General features: G+C 37.4%; 1 protein-coding gene across 1 annotated transcript in view; it reads left to right on the forward strand.

Moving 5' to 3' along the window:
- HIPK3 (homeodomain interacting protein kinase 3) overlaps nt 1-17,095 on the forward strand; it is a 57,864-nt gene extending 40,769 nt beyond the window's left edge. Inside the window, exons 3-15 of the mRNA XM_010004259.1 lie at nt 235-354; nt 2,222-2,308; nt 3,162-3,346; nt 4,105-4,264; nt 4,641-4,764; nt 7,800-7,921; nt 8,080-8,204; nt 8,312-8,473; nt 9,414-9,710; nt 10,648-10,788; nt 11,950-12,185; nt 12,450-12,577; nt 14,221-17,095. Coding sequence (XP_010002561.1) covers nt 235-354; nt 2,222-2,308; nt 3,162-3,346; nt 4,105-4,264; nt 4,641-4,764; nt 7,800-7,921; nt 8,080-8,204; nt 8,312-8,473; nt 9,414-9,710; nt 10,648-10,788; nt 11,950-12,185; nt 12,450-12,577; nt 14,221-14,697 — 2,364 coding nt within the window. The 3' untranslated portion in view covers nt 14,698-17,095. The remainder of the gene's footprint in view (nt 1-234; nt 355-2,221; nt 2,309-3,161; nt 3,347-4,104; nt 4,265-4,640; nt 4,765-7,799; nt 7,922-8,079; nt 8,205-8,311; nt 8,474-9,413; nt 9,711-10,647; nt 10,789-11,949; nt 12,186-12,449; nt 12,578-14,220) is intronic.
- The last annotated feature ends 2,959 nt before the right edge of the window (nt 17,096-20,054 follow it).

The raw sequence follows: 20,054 nt of genomic DNA on the forward strand, positions 1-20,054 counted from the left end.
TCAGTTCAGAGGTTTGTTTATGTATGGTTTCTCTGAGAGATAGAGAGAGAAGTAGCAAGGACTCAATGTTAGGTTTCTCTCCTATGTAAGATGAAGTTGTTGAGCTACAGTGCTCTGAGAGTGGTTCACTTTGCATTTTTAAAAAACTAAATGTCAAGTCATTAACTGTGTGGATCAGATTTTGAACATCAGAGGTAAATTCTTTCCCATGTTTATTTTTTTTTTCTTCCTCAGATTCGTTACATTTCACAGACTCAAGGTTTGCCAGGGGAGCAGTTGTTAAGCATGGGAACGAAAACTGCAAGATTTTTCTGTAGAGAAACAGATGCACCATATTCTAGTTGGAGATTAAAGGTAAACAGTATAATATAGTAGAAAACAGTGTATTATATTTGCCATAAGATACTGTTAGCTGCCTTCCATGCCTCCTGTGATTTTTACCACTCCCTGCTCTGTATCCTTTCCATTTTTTCCATTCCTCAAAACCAGTACTCCAAGCTTATGGCCACGTGTCCTCCCAGCTGGCTGGCCCAGAGGCAGGTCTGGAGCAGTTGCCAGGCTATGGTGGCTGGGTGGCCAGTTCATGGTTGCCAGGTGAAAAGCAGGCACTGAATTAAAATTAAGGCTTGTATCTCCAGAGGTAATACATGAGGTTTTCTACACGTGCTCGATCACTCCTTTTCACTTCGCTTTAGGGAATTCGAGTCTGAATTTCAAACTGCTCTGTCAAAATTTGCTCTAAATTGCCTTCAGGACCAAAAAAAGTTCAAAGGAGAAAGGTGATTAACAAACAGCATGGCTGTGTGCAATTCATTTTGTTCAGATCCCGTACTGAAACAGGCTCTGTTGGCTGAAAGCTGCAATACAATGAAAGCAGGCAAAATTAAATGTAATTTAATGCACACCTTCCTTTTCTTTAAGCAACATTATTGCACAGGGGCTGTAAGCAGAAGTTTAACTTCCAATGCAAATGTTGTTTTTTTTTTTTTTTTTTAAATTGTACTACTTAATGGTGCTGCTTCACCAAATTCAAGGAGGACTTGGGAAGTCAGGAAACAGTTATTACCGTTGACATAAAACTTGTGCGGCAACAAACAGCTGAGAAGCTCAAAGCACAGGTTGCGAAACTGCGGCAACTTGGTCAATCCCTGGCGGGTGTTGGGCTGAATGGCCAGGGCTGGTGCTGCCCTGCCCTGACGCTGCCGGGTTGGGTTATGTAAGGAGTCTCCAGTTACACCCCTGATTGTTCCAGTTTTCTATGTTTGGGTTTTTTTTTTGCAGGCAATTGATCATTAGGTGACAGTTTAGAACTGGCTTCTCTGTATCAGAGGACCTACGCGAGTTATTGACGCAAACAGCTCTCCCCATTTTTAGAAGCTGTTACCTTTCAGAGCTTAAATCTCTCACAGCAGACACTAAATGCTGATTTGGGGTGGTATAGACTGTCGGGTTTTGTCAAAGTTTAATTTTTGAGGAGTTGTCTTTAATCTATATGCTAAAAATTTATTTTCCCTGCAGTCCTGCCTTGCCTCCTGTAACATGGGTACTTAAAACAAAACCTGCCTCCTGGTGCTGTCTTTGTTGAAAGAGGAAAATTGTAGCAAAGTGGTATTCCAGCTCATAAATCACTGATAGGTGATCACATTAATTCTCTAGGATTTAATTGTTTGTTTCATTTTTCAGTATTTAAAATGCTGACACCAACTGTTTGTTGTGCAAAGAAATAGAATTATAAAAATAACAAAGAAAGGAGAAAGCAAAGAGAAATTGAATAGAACCTGCCTGGTTTTTGGTTGGGTTTGTTTGTGTGGTTTGATTTACTATTTTTTTTTACAGTGATATAGTGCTAGTGCTGTTTGGAGTTAAAAATCTGAATTCTAGGAAATGTGTAAAATACATATAATAGAAAACTTACGATACATAGAAACAGAGTTGCAAGGGGGAGTTTCATTAAATAGTGTTTTGCTGCACTTTCAGCACTTATGTGATTTACAAGCCATCCCTTGTCATCCACTACCGTGATCACTCAGACATGAAATTCAGGAGGTTTTGTATTTCAATGTAGAAAATGAAAGTAGTCAGAATAGCAGCATACAAATATATACTTAAAATATTATTTTTTTAATAAAAATGTTTATTAGGCTAATACATATGTAAAGTTACTTTGTTGCTGTGTCATTTATAGTCAGCTTCTAAACTCAGCTTTCTTTTTTTTTTTGAGACATTGGAAGAGCATGAGGCAGAGACAGGTATGAAGTCCAAAGAGGCCAGAAAGTATATTTTCAACAGTTTGGATGATATAGTGCATGTGAGTATTAAAGCATTCTTCCTTTCCAGAAGGAATGTGTGATTTTAAAAACATTTTGCTAGTTTGAAATGAACACCTGTTAGAATATTATTTATTGCATATCAGTCTTATCCATTATTCTCTACATACATTGCTCGAGGAAAATGTCTAGCTATGTTAGTGCTTTGAGCTTTTTATGAAGATCTTCCTTTGTCATTGCTTGTTTTAAATGGTAGTATTGGCCTTGTGGTGGGGAGAACCCTTTAATTTTATGTATAAATATACTTTGTCTTCTACCTTGTCTGTCATTGTGGGTAAAAAAAGAATGCATATGAATCCTGCCATCTTAACTATATAATTTTCAGTATAATTCTCCTTTCTTAATAATCTAATTCTCAATATAATGATTTTTTCTTCTTTTTTTTTTAAAAAAAAATAGCTGTTTTTGCACTTTATAACTCTCTAGTCAATAACAAAATGAAATTTTCATTGTTTCATATCCTGAAAAGAGAATCAAATCTGTTTGCAAGATTGGCATGAGTACATGTTTGAAATTTTTTTTTGAAGGCTACCTGTGTAGTTTTAAGTTAGACCATATAACACTTGTTATCCTAGAGATTACTTTTTATATTCCAAAATCAAGATGAGAATGAAGCCTTCAGGAGATTTAGCTGGCAAGGCTGCAAGGGGAGTTCTGTGTGTGTGTGTGTGTAAAAAAGTCATCGACTCCAAGCCAACCGTACTGGGCTAAGCTGGCAGATTCACTGTGCCCCACATGATAAAATCACTGAATATTAGCACTTTATGGCAGAAAGAATTAACAGAGTTAAACCAATATGTGTATCTTCTGTCTGACTGTGTTGTTCAATGCCAGGTGAACATGGTGATGGATTTGGAAGGAAGTGACCTGTTGGCAGAGAAGGCAGATCGGAGGGAGTTTGTCAGTCTGTTGAAGAAAATGTTGCTGATTGATGCTGATTTAAGAATCACTCCAGCTGAGACCCTGAACCATTCTTTTGTTACCATGAAGCACCTCCTTGATTTTCCTCATAGCAACCAGTATGTAACAGAATTATAATTTTTTTTAAAGTTCAATTGCAGTGATTCATGTGTATTCCAGTGTTGTTTCAAATATCAGAGGGAAAATGTCATTTTTGTTGTGTCTTAGAGAACTCTTTCAAGTGTTTGCAATATTAGGCACATCTACTGGCTTGAGGAAAGTGAATAACTGTGTTGTGTTTTTTTTTTTTTCTGAAAAATAACATTTAGAACAGTACATTTGTAAGTTAGCATTCATATCCCTCCTTGATAAAATTCCCACACTGCAGAAACTTGGGCTTAATTTTTGGAAGCATGAAGAGCCTGAATTCCTATCAGTCATTGAGAATTAGTCTAGGCATTTCCTTTTGAGATTAACATCTCAGGTGTTTTTTAAAATGCATTGATTAATGTGGAATAAATTGAAAGTTTTCTTGCAGTTGTGGAGTATTTCACTGTGGATTTCCTAAAGTGCAAGCATTTCACTGAAAGAGCTTTCCATCCATTTAATTTGCTCTTCTTCCTGCTTGAACGCAGTTGTTAGAAAATGGTGTTAGATGGAAGGAGCAGGAAATAGCAGTGTTTTTCTTTAAAATATGCATTACCAAGGCTTGACATAGTAATATTGGTATTTTTCTACTTCTGTGTATGATGCCTTTCTGGGAAACTGGGAACTGCAGGCTTTGAACTTTTCTTTTTTTCCTTGCTCCGAGGAATTGTTTTATACATCTGACAACATGAAATTCTAATTAAAGCTGCTTATTTTCTGGTTTTGATAGAGTGAAGTCCTGTTTTCATATCATGGATGTATGCAAAAGCAGATCAAATTTGTATGACTTAAGTAATCGCAATAAAACGTCACTAATGAGACCAGTTGCCTCTGGCAGTGCAGCTAATCTGACTGCAAGCTTTACCAAAATTAGTCCAGTAAGAAGCCAGGTAATGACTTTTTTTTTTTTTTCCTTAATTATTAATTCTGTTACTGTAGTTTCTCTAATTAATTTCATAATTAAAAAGGTACATCTTGTAAGTGAAAAAGTATTCTGTCTTTTACTCTAATTTTTCCTTATTGTTTTCTTAAACAAACCAGCAAACCTTTAGAATACCGTGTTTTAAAACTTAAGTTACAAGCTGGAGTTGTCACAGCAAAGTAGTGGTGTATTGTGGTGCCCTCCGGTGGCCAAACGGGATTGCTTCCTGTGAAACGTTTTTGGAACGTTAATTCTTAAGTTTGTTACATTAGGTGGTGGGAGAAGTGTGTGAGACATTTCCATTCACAGTTGTAACGGTACCTGTATTTGATTTGTTCCCATAGGCATTAACTGCATCTGCCCATTCCATTTTGCACCAAGGAATACCACTGCAGGCAGGAACTGCTCAGTTTGGTTGCAGTGATGTTTTCCAACAGGCATTGATTATATGTCCTCCAACTATTCAAGGTATGTTTAACTGTGATTGTTACAGTTCCTGAAATAGTGGCATTACTGTCTGTTTGCAGTATTTGGGTTTTCCATTATATCCACTTAAGCTATGTATTTAAAATAACATAATTATGCCATAAAAAAATATCATGTGAATCAGATCCAGATAAATTGCATCTTTCTGAAAGAAATAACAAATTGGCATCTGCATAAAATGATATAAGCAATTTAGAGCCCATCTTCATATATCACACACATATATGATGGTAAGATGTAAACATACACATCTCGGATAAAACAGAGGACACAAGGTGGAAACTTAAGCAAGAAAGGAGGGTACTATGAAATAAAAGTTGAGAGGAAAGAAGAAAGGTGAGAGGAATATCAGTACTGTGGTGGGTTTTATGGGCTTGGTGGTGGTTTTGTGTGTTGGTTTTTTTGTTTGTTGGTTTGGTTGTGGTGCAGTGTTTTTTTTTCTTCAAGTAAAACAAATCCCTAGGGTATCCTGGGGTTAAGGGTGAGAAAATACAGTAGTTCTTGTGACTGTTCTCTCTGGATAATAAAGTTGAAATTTTTTAATTGGACTTCAGAGTGAATGTTAACGAAAAAATCTGGAAACTTGGGGCTTTATTTAAGGATGTAGCTACCCTGCATAAATAGTGTAATGTTTACTGTTCTGTGGTTTTAATGCTGGACAGAGCTACCACAGCTTTCTGATGGCTGAAAACCAGATCACTAAATCTTTGAGAATCTTGATTGCATCGTGCTGTGAGGAGGAAAGGGCAGCCTGGCTGAGCTCTCCAATATTACAAAGGATAAGATTGTTGCAGGCATACAATTTTGTATTTATGGAAAGAAATAATTGGCTGAGGGTTCAATTATCAGAAACATCTGGAAGACTGTGAGATAGAAATGCCAGCACAGAAGAATGTAGTTGACCTCTGTTTCCCTAAACAAATTAATTTGCATAATACAAATGTAGGCCCTGTTTTTTGGAGGAGTCTTCAAAACTTCAGTTAGATCTCAGAATATATCAAGCAAAATTTGTTGTTCCTGTTGAGCTGATCAGAAAGAAGTGGGTGAAAACCAGCTGTTCTTACCCTACAAATAGTAATTTATAGAGAGGGAAAGTTAGCTTATATTGTTTACTTATTAAGTGAACTTTATTATAGTCTTCCATCTGCAAAGATGCAATTTATCTGTCTTTGGATGTTCAACTTTATGTTGAGATCAGATCTTGAAATGAAGGAGTTAATAGAAAGTAGTTTTTTTTGAAGAATGACATTTAGATTCCTCCTTAGATCTCCCCCCCCCCAGTTTGAAGTTCTAGGAATCACACTAGACTCACATGGAAAAAAAACCCCAACAACAAACACTTTTAGCCTAACCTTATGACACAGGAAGTCTTATCTCTTTAGATAAAAACAACAGACTTTATCAGTAATGTTATTTGTAGCTGCTGCATCTATCTTGGCTTTCAGAAGCTCATGAAAGCTCTAAGTGTTCACCATGCAGAATGTAAGAAGCTCTATGAGCTAAATGTGTATCTTCATACAGATTTCCTTCTGAGCACTTGGTATGGCTAAAGAATTTCTTATTTAAATTGCATATATGCATATATAACTATATATGTATATACATGCTTATGCCGTAATTTAAAACCCTGCTGTTTTGATTATACCCAGGTGAATAAAGGATTATAGGAAAGAAAACATACAGGCATATACTTCTTCTGTGATCTGTGTATTGTATTCTTAGTATGATGATACATTTACAAATTTAAGTTCTGCTACAGCTTGAATGAAGGGAATATATTATTTTCATCACGTAGGTGATGAGTTGCTGGCATGGAGAGAAAGGAATATTAATGGTACCTGGCACTGCTTCAGGGTTTCCCTGCTCTGTTGAATATCTGAAGTGCTAAAGCTCTCCACCTCTGGCAAAGCGAAGATGTTACTGTTCTAGATGGCTGTGTGGAAAAAATTAGTCAACAGTATTTCAAAATGAAAAGCTTTGGACTGCATGGTTGTAACTTAGTATTGTGTTGCAACATGAAAGAATTGCATCAGATTAAGGTTTTCTTACATCCTTTATTGTGAAGATAAAAAAACAACCCAAAACACTTGAAGTTTAGTAGTTATTTAGTGGTTACCTCCAAGTAGCTGTTGGTTAGACTTTGACTAAAGCACAAGAAGCAAAGTTCAGTTAGAAGATGAAATTAGTATATTTGCCTAGCCAGTATTATCTTCTTGCATAGCTGTTCTGTTGCAATAACAGCTGAAAAAATTCTCTTTGATTTTAGTTTAACATGGTTATCTTAAAAATTATTTTTAGTAGTAAGCATTGCAGAATTGCTATATGTCTGTTAGTTTCTTGTGACAATAATAAAATCTGTGTGGAGCATGAGATGCATCTTTTCCCTCTTATGCTATTGTGGTAATAATCCAACAGTTCTACAGTTTGCATTATTTTGATGAAGGGATGAGTAGGATTATGGATTCTACTGCAAGTATTTGATGGCATATGCAGGCAATTTTACTTTGTTGCCCAGAAATGTTTGTTTGGTAACAAATAGGGGCTCTATACATGTGGCATTCCCAGCTACAAAAGCTGAGAGCAATGGATTTCTGCTAGTTGGAAATACACAGCATGAGATGTGCGGGAGTCAGAAAAGCTTTGTAATCCAATTCTGCTTACTTTTGTCTGCTTATTTCAAATACTTATAATGCAATTTGTCATAAAGAGTAAATGCTTAGCTTTGCAGAACTTTCTGCCAAAATTATTCCACTTTCTAGTAGTTTCCAAATAGTAGATCTTAGCAGTGTTTTTTTTCTGGAAATAACAGCATCAAATATTTGTGCAGATAAGTAACAGCACAAAAATCTTTTAGGTGTTGGTTTATTTAGCTTGAAAGTCTGAGTTATGGAATTAGATTATAAGCACATAAAGAAAAGTGTTATGACATGATCCTCTGTGTTTGCATTTTGCTCAGATAATATGTGCAAGACTAGTGTTTTGCTTAAAGGTTGGGTATGTGCTTTTCTCCCTGGCAGGAATTCCTACAAACCCTAGTAAACCTACCAGTTTCTCCCTGAGGGTGGACAATGCAGTTCCTTTGGTGACCCAAGCGCACGCAATTCAGCCGCTCCAGATTCGAGCAGGAATCCTTTCTCAGGTTGGCTTACTTGAAAGTAAAAATCCTATCTGTTTTATTATTAGTTATGAAATACTTTTGCCCTGTAGAGTTCTGTTGCAGTCCTTCTGTTTCGTGCTGAACTACGATGTAAATTCAGTCCTTCCCTGTATCATGTAATCTTCTCTGCTTCTCAACAGACGTGGTCGAATCAGACCCAGCAAATACTGGTTCCTGCATGGCAGCAAGTAGCACCAGTGGCAGCTCCTGCTACATCTCTGGCCTCTGATCCTGTGGCTGGCCCACAGAGGCTTGGAGACTGGGGGTAAGTCCACATGGTTTTGTGCAGTACCTTAATGCCTTTGGTTTAGCAAGATCTCTGGGTGTGATGCAAATGACTTGCAATTTAAAACCTCCTTTATTTTTCCTCAGGAAGATGATTACCCAGGGCACCCATTACAATTCATTGATACCACAGCCTCTTTTAACACATCAGATAACCTTGTCTGCCCCTCAGCCAATTAGTGTGGGCATTGCACATGTTGTCTGGCCTCAGCCTGCAGCTACCAAGAGGAACAAACTGTGTCACAACAGGTTGGTACAATATTTCTGACATTCAAAACCAGTGTATCTGTAGTTGCTGTTCAGTGGGCAGGGGAATAGCCTGTAAAAGGGGCATATTTGTTAGTGACAGTTGTAATGAAATGGTGATTTGCCCTTTCTGCCCTGAGTTTTCAGTGTTATTTAGGTAATAGAGACTAGATGGAAAAATGCTTGCAATAATAAGAGGCTTTAGTTCCTGTTGATTAGTATGTACCTATCATGATAGCAAAGTTGTCTTTATAGCCTTTGGGAAGGTATAAGAACATAATGAGGTAGCTCTAATGAGATATCCTAAGCTTATGTGCATGAGGATGTATCAGGTTTAGACAACTAAAAATAAAGAGATGCCATATAACAGGGTTGCAGTATGTCTTATAGTCATCTTAAGAATAGCCCTTCCTTCACTGGTGGCCAAAAATACTTTAGCTGCTCGCTGAAGAAAGTATGTTCCACTGCCGTGCAGAGTATTTGCCAAGGTGCAGGATGCTTGATAAAGGGGAACACGTTGGCTACAAAGGACAACTTCAGCAATCTTGTATAAAGCAAGGATTTCATCCAGAGACTATCAGCTTTTGTTTTCAGGGAGAATCTTTGCAGGAAACTTGGCCAGGTTTAGTTTGCTTGTCTTGAGCCCAAGTGGGATTTTAGTTTCTTTTTCGCTTTCTAAGAAAATGGGATTTTCAATGTATTTTATTCAATGTTGTTGCAAGTTTTAGTCTTGGATATTACATAGTTTGGGGGTTTTAATTAATGCCTGAAATAATTTATCCCAAATATTTATGACTGTGTTTGCTGTTTTATGTTTTTCTTTGTATGAGTTCTGAAAATTGGTGGTTTAGCCTACATTGTTTTCCTTGTTTTTTGTTGAAAATAGTTTTCAGGCCTGTTGGTAGAGCTTCACTACATGTCAAATGGTGTGTTTTCTTCGCAGGAGCAATGTGTTACAAAATACCAATATCCAAAATTCAGCCTTTATATCTCCAAAGATACTTAACCTGAAGGCTGTGAAGAGAATAAGCTGTATAGAAGCACAGGACAATCATAAGTCAGAAGGACAGGAAAGTAACTGTTGTGAAGCATCGGTCAGGCTGGATCCTGATTCAACTCTGTCAACCAAACAGCGCCAGGCTATCTTCATTGCTGGCTCCCCCAGCCCAGCAGTCAGCGTCATCACCATCAGCAGTGACACAGATGAAGATGACATAGGACAAACACATTCACTAAGAGAGTAAGAATGTTTACTTTTAGTAAAGTGTTACTTCAAAATAGCTGCGTTAGCACAGCTGCTATATTTTAATGAGTCTCGGTTAGGAAAAGACAAACAAAGCACTTCTAATCAGATTTCACTAAGAAGTTAACTCTGTACCAGTATATTATTTGGAAGTGAAAAATACTTTCAAAAGACTGCCACATTAATCTGTGTAAGTTAGATATTTGCAATAGGAGACAATTTTTTATCCTTTTGTAACATATTTGGTCAAACCAGACCAAATGTCCAGCATACCTTTTATTTGCTTAATACTCCTATACTCTTTTTATTTGTTCAAGGTCAGTCTTCTGACTTTGTATAATCAATGTTATCATTCTAGCAGTAGCTTCCATTAGATCACATGACATAAATAGGGGTAAAAAATACTTCTCTAACAGTATGTAAAGGTGTGCATTCGCATATAAAAGCAGATGCTGAGTGTGGTCCCCCAAAGGAGTTTTCTTTCACAGAGCTATCAAAGAAACATGTTTCATTTTAAGTGAGGGCTTAAAAAATTAATGCTTGTTTGACTTTATTTTTGCTTGTTATGATTTTGAGCTGGAGAAACTTGTATTTTAAATCAAAACTTTGTCAAATGTTGCAAGGCTCTGAACTGTTGAAGAAAAATCTTTTTATCTACTTGTTTTAAATTGTTTCAATAAAAAATTTATGCATTTAGTATGTTTCAAAAAATGCATGTTTAGTCTAGAATTTCCAGAAGAACTCTTGAGAAGGTTTAAAAATTCATCTTGGATGTGAAAGAAACAAGAAATTGGATATTATATTACATCTGAGGGACCTTTTCTAGTATTTAACCTCTTTTTATTCCCTAATTAGTCCTAAGTCAGTGGTGTGCAGAAGGAATGAATGAGAGATGGTATGTTTGCTTACTTGCTTTCTTTCTTCCTGTGTGTAGGTGTAAAGGTAGCCTTGACTGTGAAGCCTGCCAGAACACCCTGAACATCGACCGTGTGTGTTCTCTCAGCAGTCCTGACAGCACCCTGAGCACAAGCTCCTCAGGACAGTCTAGTCCATCTCCTTGCAAGAGATCCAACAGGTAAAAACCTGGGCTCCTTTCAGTAAAGAGAAAGATATTTGTGTACAGCAGACTCAGTTTACAATAAAAAAATGAGAAAGCTGCATTATGTTGCCATCTGGTGACGCTGGATGATGTAGTTAAAAATTAATTGATTGGCCTCCAGTTGCACAGCATAGACTGTTCTTTTATCACTCCTAGCAGTTCTGTCTTGCTACACGGGAAGTTTTCAGAATACTGAATACATGATGTTTACACTGAAAATATGAACATGTTGCATGATTTCACCATGGACTGGCTCCTGGCAGCTGGCATTCACCATCTCCTTAGCCCTTTCTTCTTCTGGTACAAGCATGGAGCATGGAGCTTCAACAATGATAGCAAAGGCTATTATTATTAGTTGGTTTGGTAAAAGCAGTGGTTGAATAAATGAGTTTTCACCACTTGACCAGCATGGATTTCACAGACCATGAGTGCCAAAAGAGCTGCCATGTAAATAGAAGGTTTTGTTTGTCTCCTTAATCTAAATTTGTGGAAAAAAAAAATCTATCAGTCACACACAGACAGTGCTCTCTGGAGGAGCTTCAGAGACCTTATTTTTCAGCAGATCAGGTCTAGTGTGGCTGCTGGTGGTTGATATGCAGATGAGAGGGAGCTGTCTGCCACTGTGCAGATTGCTTCATCAGCTCTTTCTGTCCCATCCTGACTCCCACAGACCCCAGGGATGGCTTTTTGCAGACTCCGGAATGTGGCTGATTTCTAGAAGGAAATTAGATCAGTATGTTCTCATTTGCTAGTGTAATGAGCATCGAGAGACCTTTCTGTTTTGGTTCAGGAAGAAACAAAACATTCAGCCTTCGATTTGACCTAAAAAAGTAAAATCTTAGAAGCACAAGATGATTTGAAAAATAAATTACAAAGTGGGTGCAAGTTGAGTTATGCATCCTAAGTCCTTATGGAGAAGTTATCTCTTTTCTCTGAGCCTTACAATTTATGGGTAGAATGAATCTGAATATTGTTTGAACTGCAAGCTGAATATCTGTGATTGTATAATTAAAATGGAACTATTTTATCCTCCTTTGAGTAGTTTCAAGTCTATAAATGTTATGTGGCAATTTAACAAAATACATCTATTTTATGAACATGTATTTGTTTCAATGCAATGCTTTTATTTTTTGATAGTATGTCAGATGATGAGCAAGAAAGTGGATGTGATACAGTGGATGGTTCCCCAACTTCAGACTCTTCAGGCCATGACAGCCCATTTGTGGAAAACGGCTTTGTAGCTAATACCAATAAAAATAAGGAAGCAAGAGCATCAGTTAATCCTGAAACCAAATCAGCTGTTTGCACGGTAGTGGTGCCACCAATGAGACTTGAAAACAGGTTACATCTTGATGAACAAATGGTGAATACAGGTAAGTCAGTTCAGTTGTTTTCTTCTTTCTATACCAGTAGATAATAGAGGCTTGAATTTGTATTCAGTAGCCATAAGTATGAAGATTCTGACCCACTGCTAATCTGTAATAAAAACTCTGAAGTGCGTAGGGTTTTTTTTACTTTAGTTAGTGCATTATTTTATTATTTCTCCCTGTATGCTGACGTGAATGAAACTTTGTCTAACTTCTGCTAGAAGAGGACAGTAACAACAAACCAAATGTTCTTCATCCATATCTTGGCAGATTCTACATGCCAGCCACTGAAGAAGGGTCGGTCTGTCCTGGGAAGAATAAACCAATCTTCTGTTGTAGGAAGTCGTCAGCAAAAACTGACGTCAGCATTCCATCAGCGACATACAAACTTCAGTCAGGTATGTATACTTACTCACATCTGAGAAGTAATTTTTCTGTCTTGAGGTTCCAAACGTATTGAAAGCGCATCATTTCAGTTGCTGTCAATGGTAACTCCAGGTTTTCAACAGCTTGGTTACAGCAATGTTCAAATCTTGAAAAATGGATTTCAACTTACTGGGCAAGTCTTAGGTATCTCTCACTTTTGGTCATTTTCTGAAAGCAGCTGACTTTATTTTTAAAAACTACTGAATAGCCACACTGGGAGAATGATCAGTGCCTACACAGAATCAAAGCATGAGACAAATGTAAAATATGTTAGCACATTTTTATTTTTTTTTCATTCATCCAAATGCTAAAATGCTCGTAGTGTGCAGTTAAAAACTGCAGCTCTGTTTCAGTCTCATTCTGGTAGTAGTCAGCATGAAGATACTGGTAGTTTCAGTATCCAGAGATGAGATGGAACTTAGCAAACCAAACTGTTTCTTACCTTTAGTGACACATAATGAAGCTGGTGGAGAAAGAGATGTAATTGTAGTTCAATCTAATGTTGGAAGATACCCAAAGTTAATTCAAAAGCTACTTTTATTGTTACCCAAAACCATAGTGAATGTATCTACTGTGGCTGAGAACTGAATCTGACACGACATCAGTTTAAGCCCCTTTTAATTAATTAATTTTGAGCTGTTGCTTCATTGAGCTTTTGGTTGGATGTCTGGCTGTACTTTAATATGGGAGCAGTTCCTGTTTGTTTAAGTCTTGCAGAGTAACTGTGAATATTAAATTGTAAGTTAAATACTAAATGCAAGCGTGCTATATGTAGATAAGAGGATTTACCAATAATGACTTGAATAGTTTAGATTGAAAGAAACATTTGGGTGGGTGACACTATGTCCCCTTCTGCATAATTATTATGCAGAAGGATTGGTTTGATCAATTCTCAGCAAACCTTAATATGATCAGCATTAGTATTAATTTTTAATCTCTTCAATGGCTGCAGCTCCTCAGCCTCTTGGCAGAAAGTGTAGAGTGTTATTTTCATTACAAAAATTTATGCTGATCCTTCCTTCTTTGGTAAATTCCCTGTGTAGTTTGAAGTCTGCATCGTTTAATGGGAGTAATTGATTTTAGTCTTTCTCTTGGTAACTGTTAATGATTGCCACATCTTCCTGTGATCATAGCCCTAGACTTCTGTTTGCCTAGTTGTCTCAGATATTTTCAATCCGTTTATTATTTTTTCTGCTCTCCTCTAAAATTTCTCTCCTATTTGTCCTCTTTGTGCCTCATTTTGGTGCCCAAACTGAATGCAGCACTTCCAATTGATGCCAAGCCAGTGCTGAGTAGAGTGGAATAAGCACCTTGCTCATGTGATACATGGTATTTCTGTTAAAACAGCCCAGCATGGCATTTTTATTTATTTATTTTGCAAGAGCATTTAAATAACTTGTGTTCTGTTCACCATCTCTTATTGTCAGATTTCCTGTCTGTGCTACTACTTAAATAGCTAATTTTATTTTATTTTATTTTGGTTTAAGCATTTAATTATTCCTGTCTCTATATTTCTCTTGATTTTGAGTTGACTAGTTTTAGTACGTTATTCCATTTTTCACGCTCTCTTTATACTTAGCAATATTAAGACCTGCCCATTTCTTTGTGTGGACAGGTTCAGCACTTTGGGTCTGGGCTGCAGGAATGGAATGGAAACTATGCTCATCGGAGGCAGCAGCCTTACCTCCCAGCCAGCCTTGCCGGTCACGCTTTCTCCCTTCCACAAGGAAGTCCGAATCCCACTGCCGTGCACGCACATCTCCCCGGAAGTACCCACCTTGGAGGACAGCCTGCTATTCTTCCATACCCATCATCAGCACCCCTGAGTACTGCTGCTCCCGTTGCCCACCTTCTTGCCTCGCCATGTACCTCAAGACCCTTGTTACAGCACCCAACGTACAATATATCGCATCCCAGTGGTATAGTTCACCAGGTTCCAGTTGGCATAAATCCCCGTCTCTTACCTTCCCCAACCATTCATCAGACTCAATACAAACCAATTTTCCCACCACATTCGTACATTGCAGCATCACCTGCTTACACAGGATTTCCATTGAGTCCAACAAAACTCAGCCAGTATCCATTTATGTGAGAACTCAAATACAGTGTATTGAGGAAGCTCAATGATGCAGAAGTTTGATTTAAGAAGAAACATGGTATTTATTAAATATTAGCCATGGCACAACAGGAAAATTATTTTTTTGAATCATGTAGACTTGGGTGCAATTTAAACAACTGAGCTTTAAGAAAACTCACTTTTAATGTGTTTTGCACATTTGGTATAACTTGTCTTTCTTTGGTCATGTTATCTTCTTATATAGTAACCTTAGACAGGTGACTTATGGGAGCAGAAATCTGGTTTTGCTCCTGCTATTTTTTATAAAATTGCCTTCTAACTAGTGCAAGACACGTCTACATTTGGGAAGCCATTCAGTGTACAGAACTAGAGCAACAGATGCACATATGTCAGCAGTACAGTGTAGAAGTAACTTGTTTGTGTTGCGTATCTTGATGTTTAAATGTTGAGTCACTTATCTAAAAGTTGAGCTGTTGTTCCTCACATTGCATGTGTCTTTTGCATGGGCAAAAAAAAAGAAGAAAGCCTAAACATTGCTCTTAAATGTTGTTGTCCTAATAATCTCAGCTGCATTGTAAACTGTTCCCACACATAGTGCCTTAAATATTTGAGGTTGTTAATGTTATTACTTATATATAAATGTTAGAGGACTGCAGCACTTAAAAATTCAGATCTTCTGATTTTTGATAGCGTAATGCTCATTTTGGGTTTTGTGTGGTATGATTTTAGTATTGGGTGTGTTTTCCTTATCGAGGAGACGGCATGTTTTGCTGTAGCTGAATTTTGCTGTCTTATTTTTCCCCCAGAATGATCTAGCTTCAAGAGAAGATTTTAGTAGTGCTTCAGAAAAGTTGATTCAGTATCAATTGAGTAGTGACACACAACACAGTATTTCATACTGGCAAATGGAACTGCAATACAACCTAAGTAGTTGGTTTTTAAAGTGTTTGTCTAATTGGATATAATAAAATGTTTAGAGGTGCAGTAGGCATGGCTGACTAGCTAATGAAAGCAAAAGCCAAGTGCTCATTGATCCATGATGTGGTTTCATCTTAGCTTGAGCAAACCATGCAGTATTTAATAACTAGTAGCAGAATATTTACTATTGAAGCTTGAAAAGATGTGAGTTCTTTGTGTGCAATCTTTCATTTATGCATGGGAGAGATTTTAGTCTTTTTACATGATAATATTTGTTTTAGCCTGTTGCGGGTGTTTGCTTATTTAATACATTCCGTCAGGGACGTAAATTACATGCTTTTTGCATTATTTCTTTCCTTAGGAAGTGTGTCTTTTTTTGGGTTTTTTTTTTTTGTTCTGTTTTGTTTCGTTCAAATGAAGTTGCTTTTGCAGCACCAAAGACTTAATCATCCATTTCCTATAAAAGGTAGCTACTTTTTCATAGACCTCAAGTATGCTGTAGTGTAGAGATGGGATTTATGGAAGGTATTAAGCTGAGGCTGTGTTTTAGCTTATGGGCAAGTAATAAATTGTATCATTTATCTTGAATGTATCATAGATAAGCTGCTATATAATGATTGCCACTTCGGATAGCTGTGAAATTAGGTGATTAACTAGTTCTTTATTAGCCTTCTAATTTCTGTACAAGTCTAATTACATGAAATAGAAGCCGGGTTTTGGGTTTGTGGGTTGTTTTTTTTTGTTTATTTTTTTGTTTGTTTGTTTTTTTAACTTTGTTTTCATGTTTGAAGTGTTGTAACTACTATACTGTAAATGATGAAAGATAATTGCATATGGTTTTTTTGGGTGTGTTATTTGCATCAGTATTTTATCTCCATTAACTATGAGCTCATCACGGCATATAAGTGGATGTATTGATGTAACTTAATTTTTTTATGTTTTCATATTGGCATTGTGTAGACACTTAAGAAGCTGCACCTTGCAGGCTTGACTTAACTTTTTTTTAAAACAAAATCTGGAATACAATCCTTGCAACGTTGACTGGAATAGGAGTGCAAAGCATTTGAGTTTAACTCTGTCAATAAGCTAATAACTGGTAATCTTTTTTCTTTACTCCACTAACACAAGCAGTGTTTTATTTAATGAATGTCTGAATGAAATAAATGTGCCTACATTTGATTTACTTTTTAGGTAATAACTAAAATACAACAGTATTAGATTATTAAAAATAATAAAAATACCAGCAGTACATTTTTAATCACACTGAAAATCAAGAAACCTAACTTTTCCCAAAAGTTTCAGTGTTTTTAGTAATCAACTCTATGCATTTTGTACAAGTGTATGTATATAAAGTATACATGAGAAACTATCCTGAGGAATTTGAAATCATATCAACACATATATAAAGCCTAAATATAGGGAGTCAAGAAAATGCTCAAATTGGATAACCACCTTGCCACTTCAAACTTGTGCTATATGGTCCAGCAGATAGTTTTCTGTTCACTCCCTTGTGTTGGGGAAGACGACGTTTTTTTGGTGCTTACTCCATTGCAGGCAATGGACACACCAAGAATCACCAATGCAAATGGAGTCAATGAATTTTGTATTGTGATAACAAAACACCAACCTGCATTTCTTTTTTTTCCCGGGGCCATGGGGATCTTCACTGGTCTAATATATTTACTGTACTTTCTTTTTACTGTGCTTGAGGTTTTAAACTAACGTGCTTGTTGAATTGACACAATTTTGTGTATATCACAAGAGTGTCCTATTGTATGCAAGGAAAAAGTTGCTGTAAATGCGCCCCAAATTAGATCTGCTGCTCTTCCTATGTGCTGTAATTCTAGAAATGTCTGCATTTCATAGAGTGAAATATTTGGGATCCTGCCACAGCTGAAATTCAATACACCGAGTTATTTCCCTCCTCCCCCCATCCTGCAATATGCTCAGAGAGAACGGACTCTTGTCACAAGTGTCCAGGGCCCATCTCGCAGAAAAAAAAAAGCTTTCAGGGTGAGGACCTTTTCTGTGAAAAAAGTCGCCCCCTGAAAAGCATTTATACATGTAACCATTTTAATGCCTTTTTTAAATAAAACACTGCATGACTACAGAACTGCATATCTGCATATTACTCTAATTTGCAAGATTTTATATGGATTTCTTGTGTTCAGTTTTTAACTTTACTTCAGGGTGTTTTATTGGTCAAATATGCTACTGTATTAACTTTTTTTTTGTTTTAATTTTTAAATTTTTAGTTTTTACTGCTAATTAACTTGGTTTGTGTTAAGTAAAAGTTAAATCACACTGCAAGCTGTAGGAAGACTTGTTCTAGAAATACCCAGTGATAGAGACTTGATTAATCAGTTTGAACTGTTACTGTTTAACAATTTGTAGACTTGTGGCTTTTTTTTTTTTGCTTTGGATTTCTATGCTACACTAGTTGGCCATGTAGCAATTGCACTGTGCAATATTACAATATGAGGACTGGGAAAATTTTTTATGGATGTAATGTCTCTTACAGTTTGCGATAGTATTTCTTTCTAGTTCTCAGTGATTTAAATGTGACCAAGCCTTCTGTACTTTGTCACAAAAAGCGGGTTTTCCAGGTGACTATTTTGGTGAGTGTCAAAATAAGAATTTATGGTGTATTACTGTCGAGATTCACTTTGAATTAAAATATATATTGCAGCAGATGTCTTCTTGTGGCTTTCATTTTTTTGCTGTGTTACATCAAGGCTGGATTAAGGTAAAGGTGATGAAAGTTCTTTGGGAGGGCTGTAGAATTCTGATATAATTGTTTGACTAAGCTGCTCTTCTCTCTGAAATTTTAAATTTTAATAACTTTCAGGGTTTGCTTTGAGGAGGATCTTAAGAATCTGCCTTTAGTGTAATCAGACCTTGAAGATTCTTTTTTCTAGTTGTCCCATTTTTACAACCTTAGGAACAGGTTATCTGGCCCAGACACCAGCAGATACATTGCTGCTGCTAAAGTTGGTACCAAGCCTGTGTGGCAACTGCTGCTGGCCAGCAGGAAGGTGCTCCTGCTGCTGCAGATGGCCCCAGGTGGTCCAGGGACTCCAGATGGCCTGCCTGCTATGGACCAGAGATCCGTGGAAGGGACATTTGCCGGTGCTGCTGCCAGCCAAATGTGCTCATTCTGCTGTGGGGTTACAGTGCTGATGGAAATCTAGTGCTTTGAAAGCTGTCATGAGGCAGGCTGTTTGGTATGGATGGTTATGAAGTAGCATGGTTTCTGTGCTTAACATCGCATCTAAGGTCCTGTCAGAAATGAAATGTAAAAGATTGAAATGGCAATGCAATATATTTTTGATACCAGACTCTTCAGAATTGGTAGAAAGCTTTACTTTGCTGAATATGAGGTGCTGCTGTTACTGATCTTTTACAGACGCTTGGTCTTCAATGCAGGTTGGTCATACTGTCTGGGAAGCTTGTCCTGCAGCACTACACCTTAGGCTACCTGGAAATGCATCTCTGTTCAAATTCTACAGGCACCGCTGTCGCTGCTGCTCCCTTTCCATTCTTTACAGTTAAACTCGCATATTTTAACTTTTAACTGCACGTCGCTGTTGGTATCTATACCCATCATTTCCCACAGACAATTATACACTGTGTTTTACACTCTTGATTTTGGAAATGTCTAGCAAACAAGGAAAGGCTGCCCAAGCCTTTCAGAGGGAACACACTGTCTCTGAAATCCTTTCTGTCCTTGTTTTCTATTAGTAATAATGTCCAACTGTCTCCCTGCTCTTTCCTATCCTGTGAAAGGCTAGGACTAGGACAGACAGTTACCAGTAAGTACTATTCCTCTTAGCTGCCTTTAGGGTGTCAATTACTGGTTTAAAAATCAGTATTTTTACTGTCACTAAATGCAAAGGACAAATTTATGCTTCATTTGTGGTAGCAGATTCATTCAAGGAGAAGTTTTCAGAGTCAATGGAGCTGTCATGTGCTACCGATCTGTATTGGGACAAGTGGTTTGGGATGATGCTGTGTCTTCTCAGTGAGTTGGCTTAGGCTGTCAGCAGGAGGGGTGATCAGTCTCTAAGAGGCAACAGAGAAGCTACTGTTTGCTGTCACTCACAAAGCAGCACAGTCATCATGATGATGGTAGGTTCCCATTAATCACTGCAACTCTTGTACTGTGACTTAAGCTCCTACAATGAATGGAGGCAGCGGGAGTCCCAGGGTTCGGAAGGGTTGGGAAATCCTACTGCTTCCTGCTTGAAGAGCTGCAACTTCCTCACGGGCTTATGGTGCATGTCTTGTGCAGTGCAGAGCTCTGGGGAACACCCGAGAAATGTTAGTTAAATTATTAAATAATGGATAAGGTTTGATGGTGATTGATGTTAATAATACCTTCCTACCTTTCACCTCTAAGAAGGTGCATCTTCTAAGCAGATTTGGAGAACTCTGGCTGCCCCTGTCTTGGGGAA

Source organism: Chaetura pelagica, unplaced genomic scaffold (assembly GCF_000747805.2).
Source record: "Chaetura pelagica isolate M959 unplaced genomic scaffold, ChaPel_1.0 scaffold119, whole genome shotgun sequence".
Classification (NCBI taxonomy): Eukaryota; Metazoa; Chordata; class Aves; order Apodiformes; family Apodidae; genus Chaetura; species Chaetura pelagica.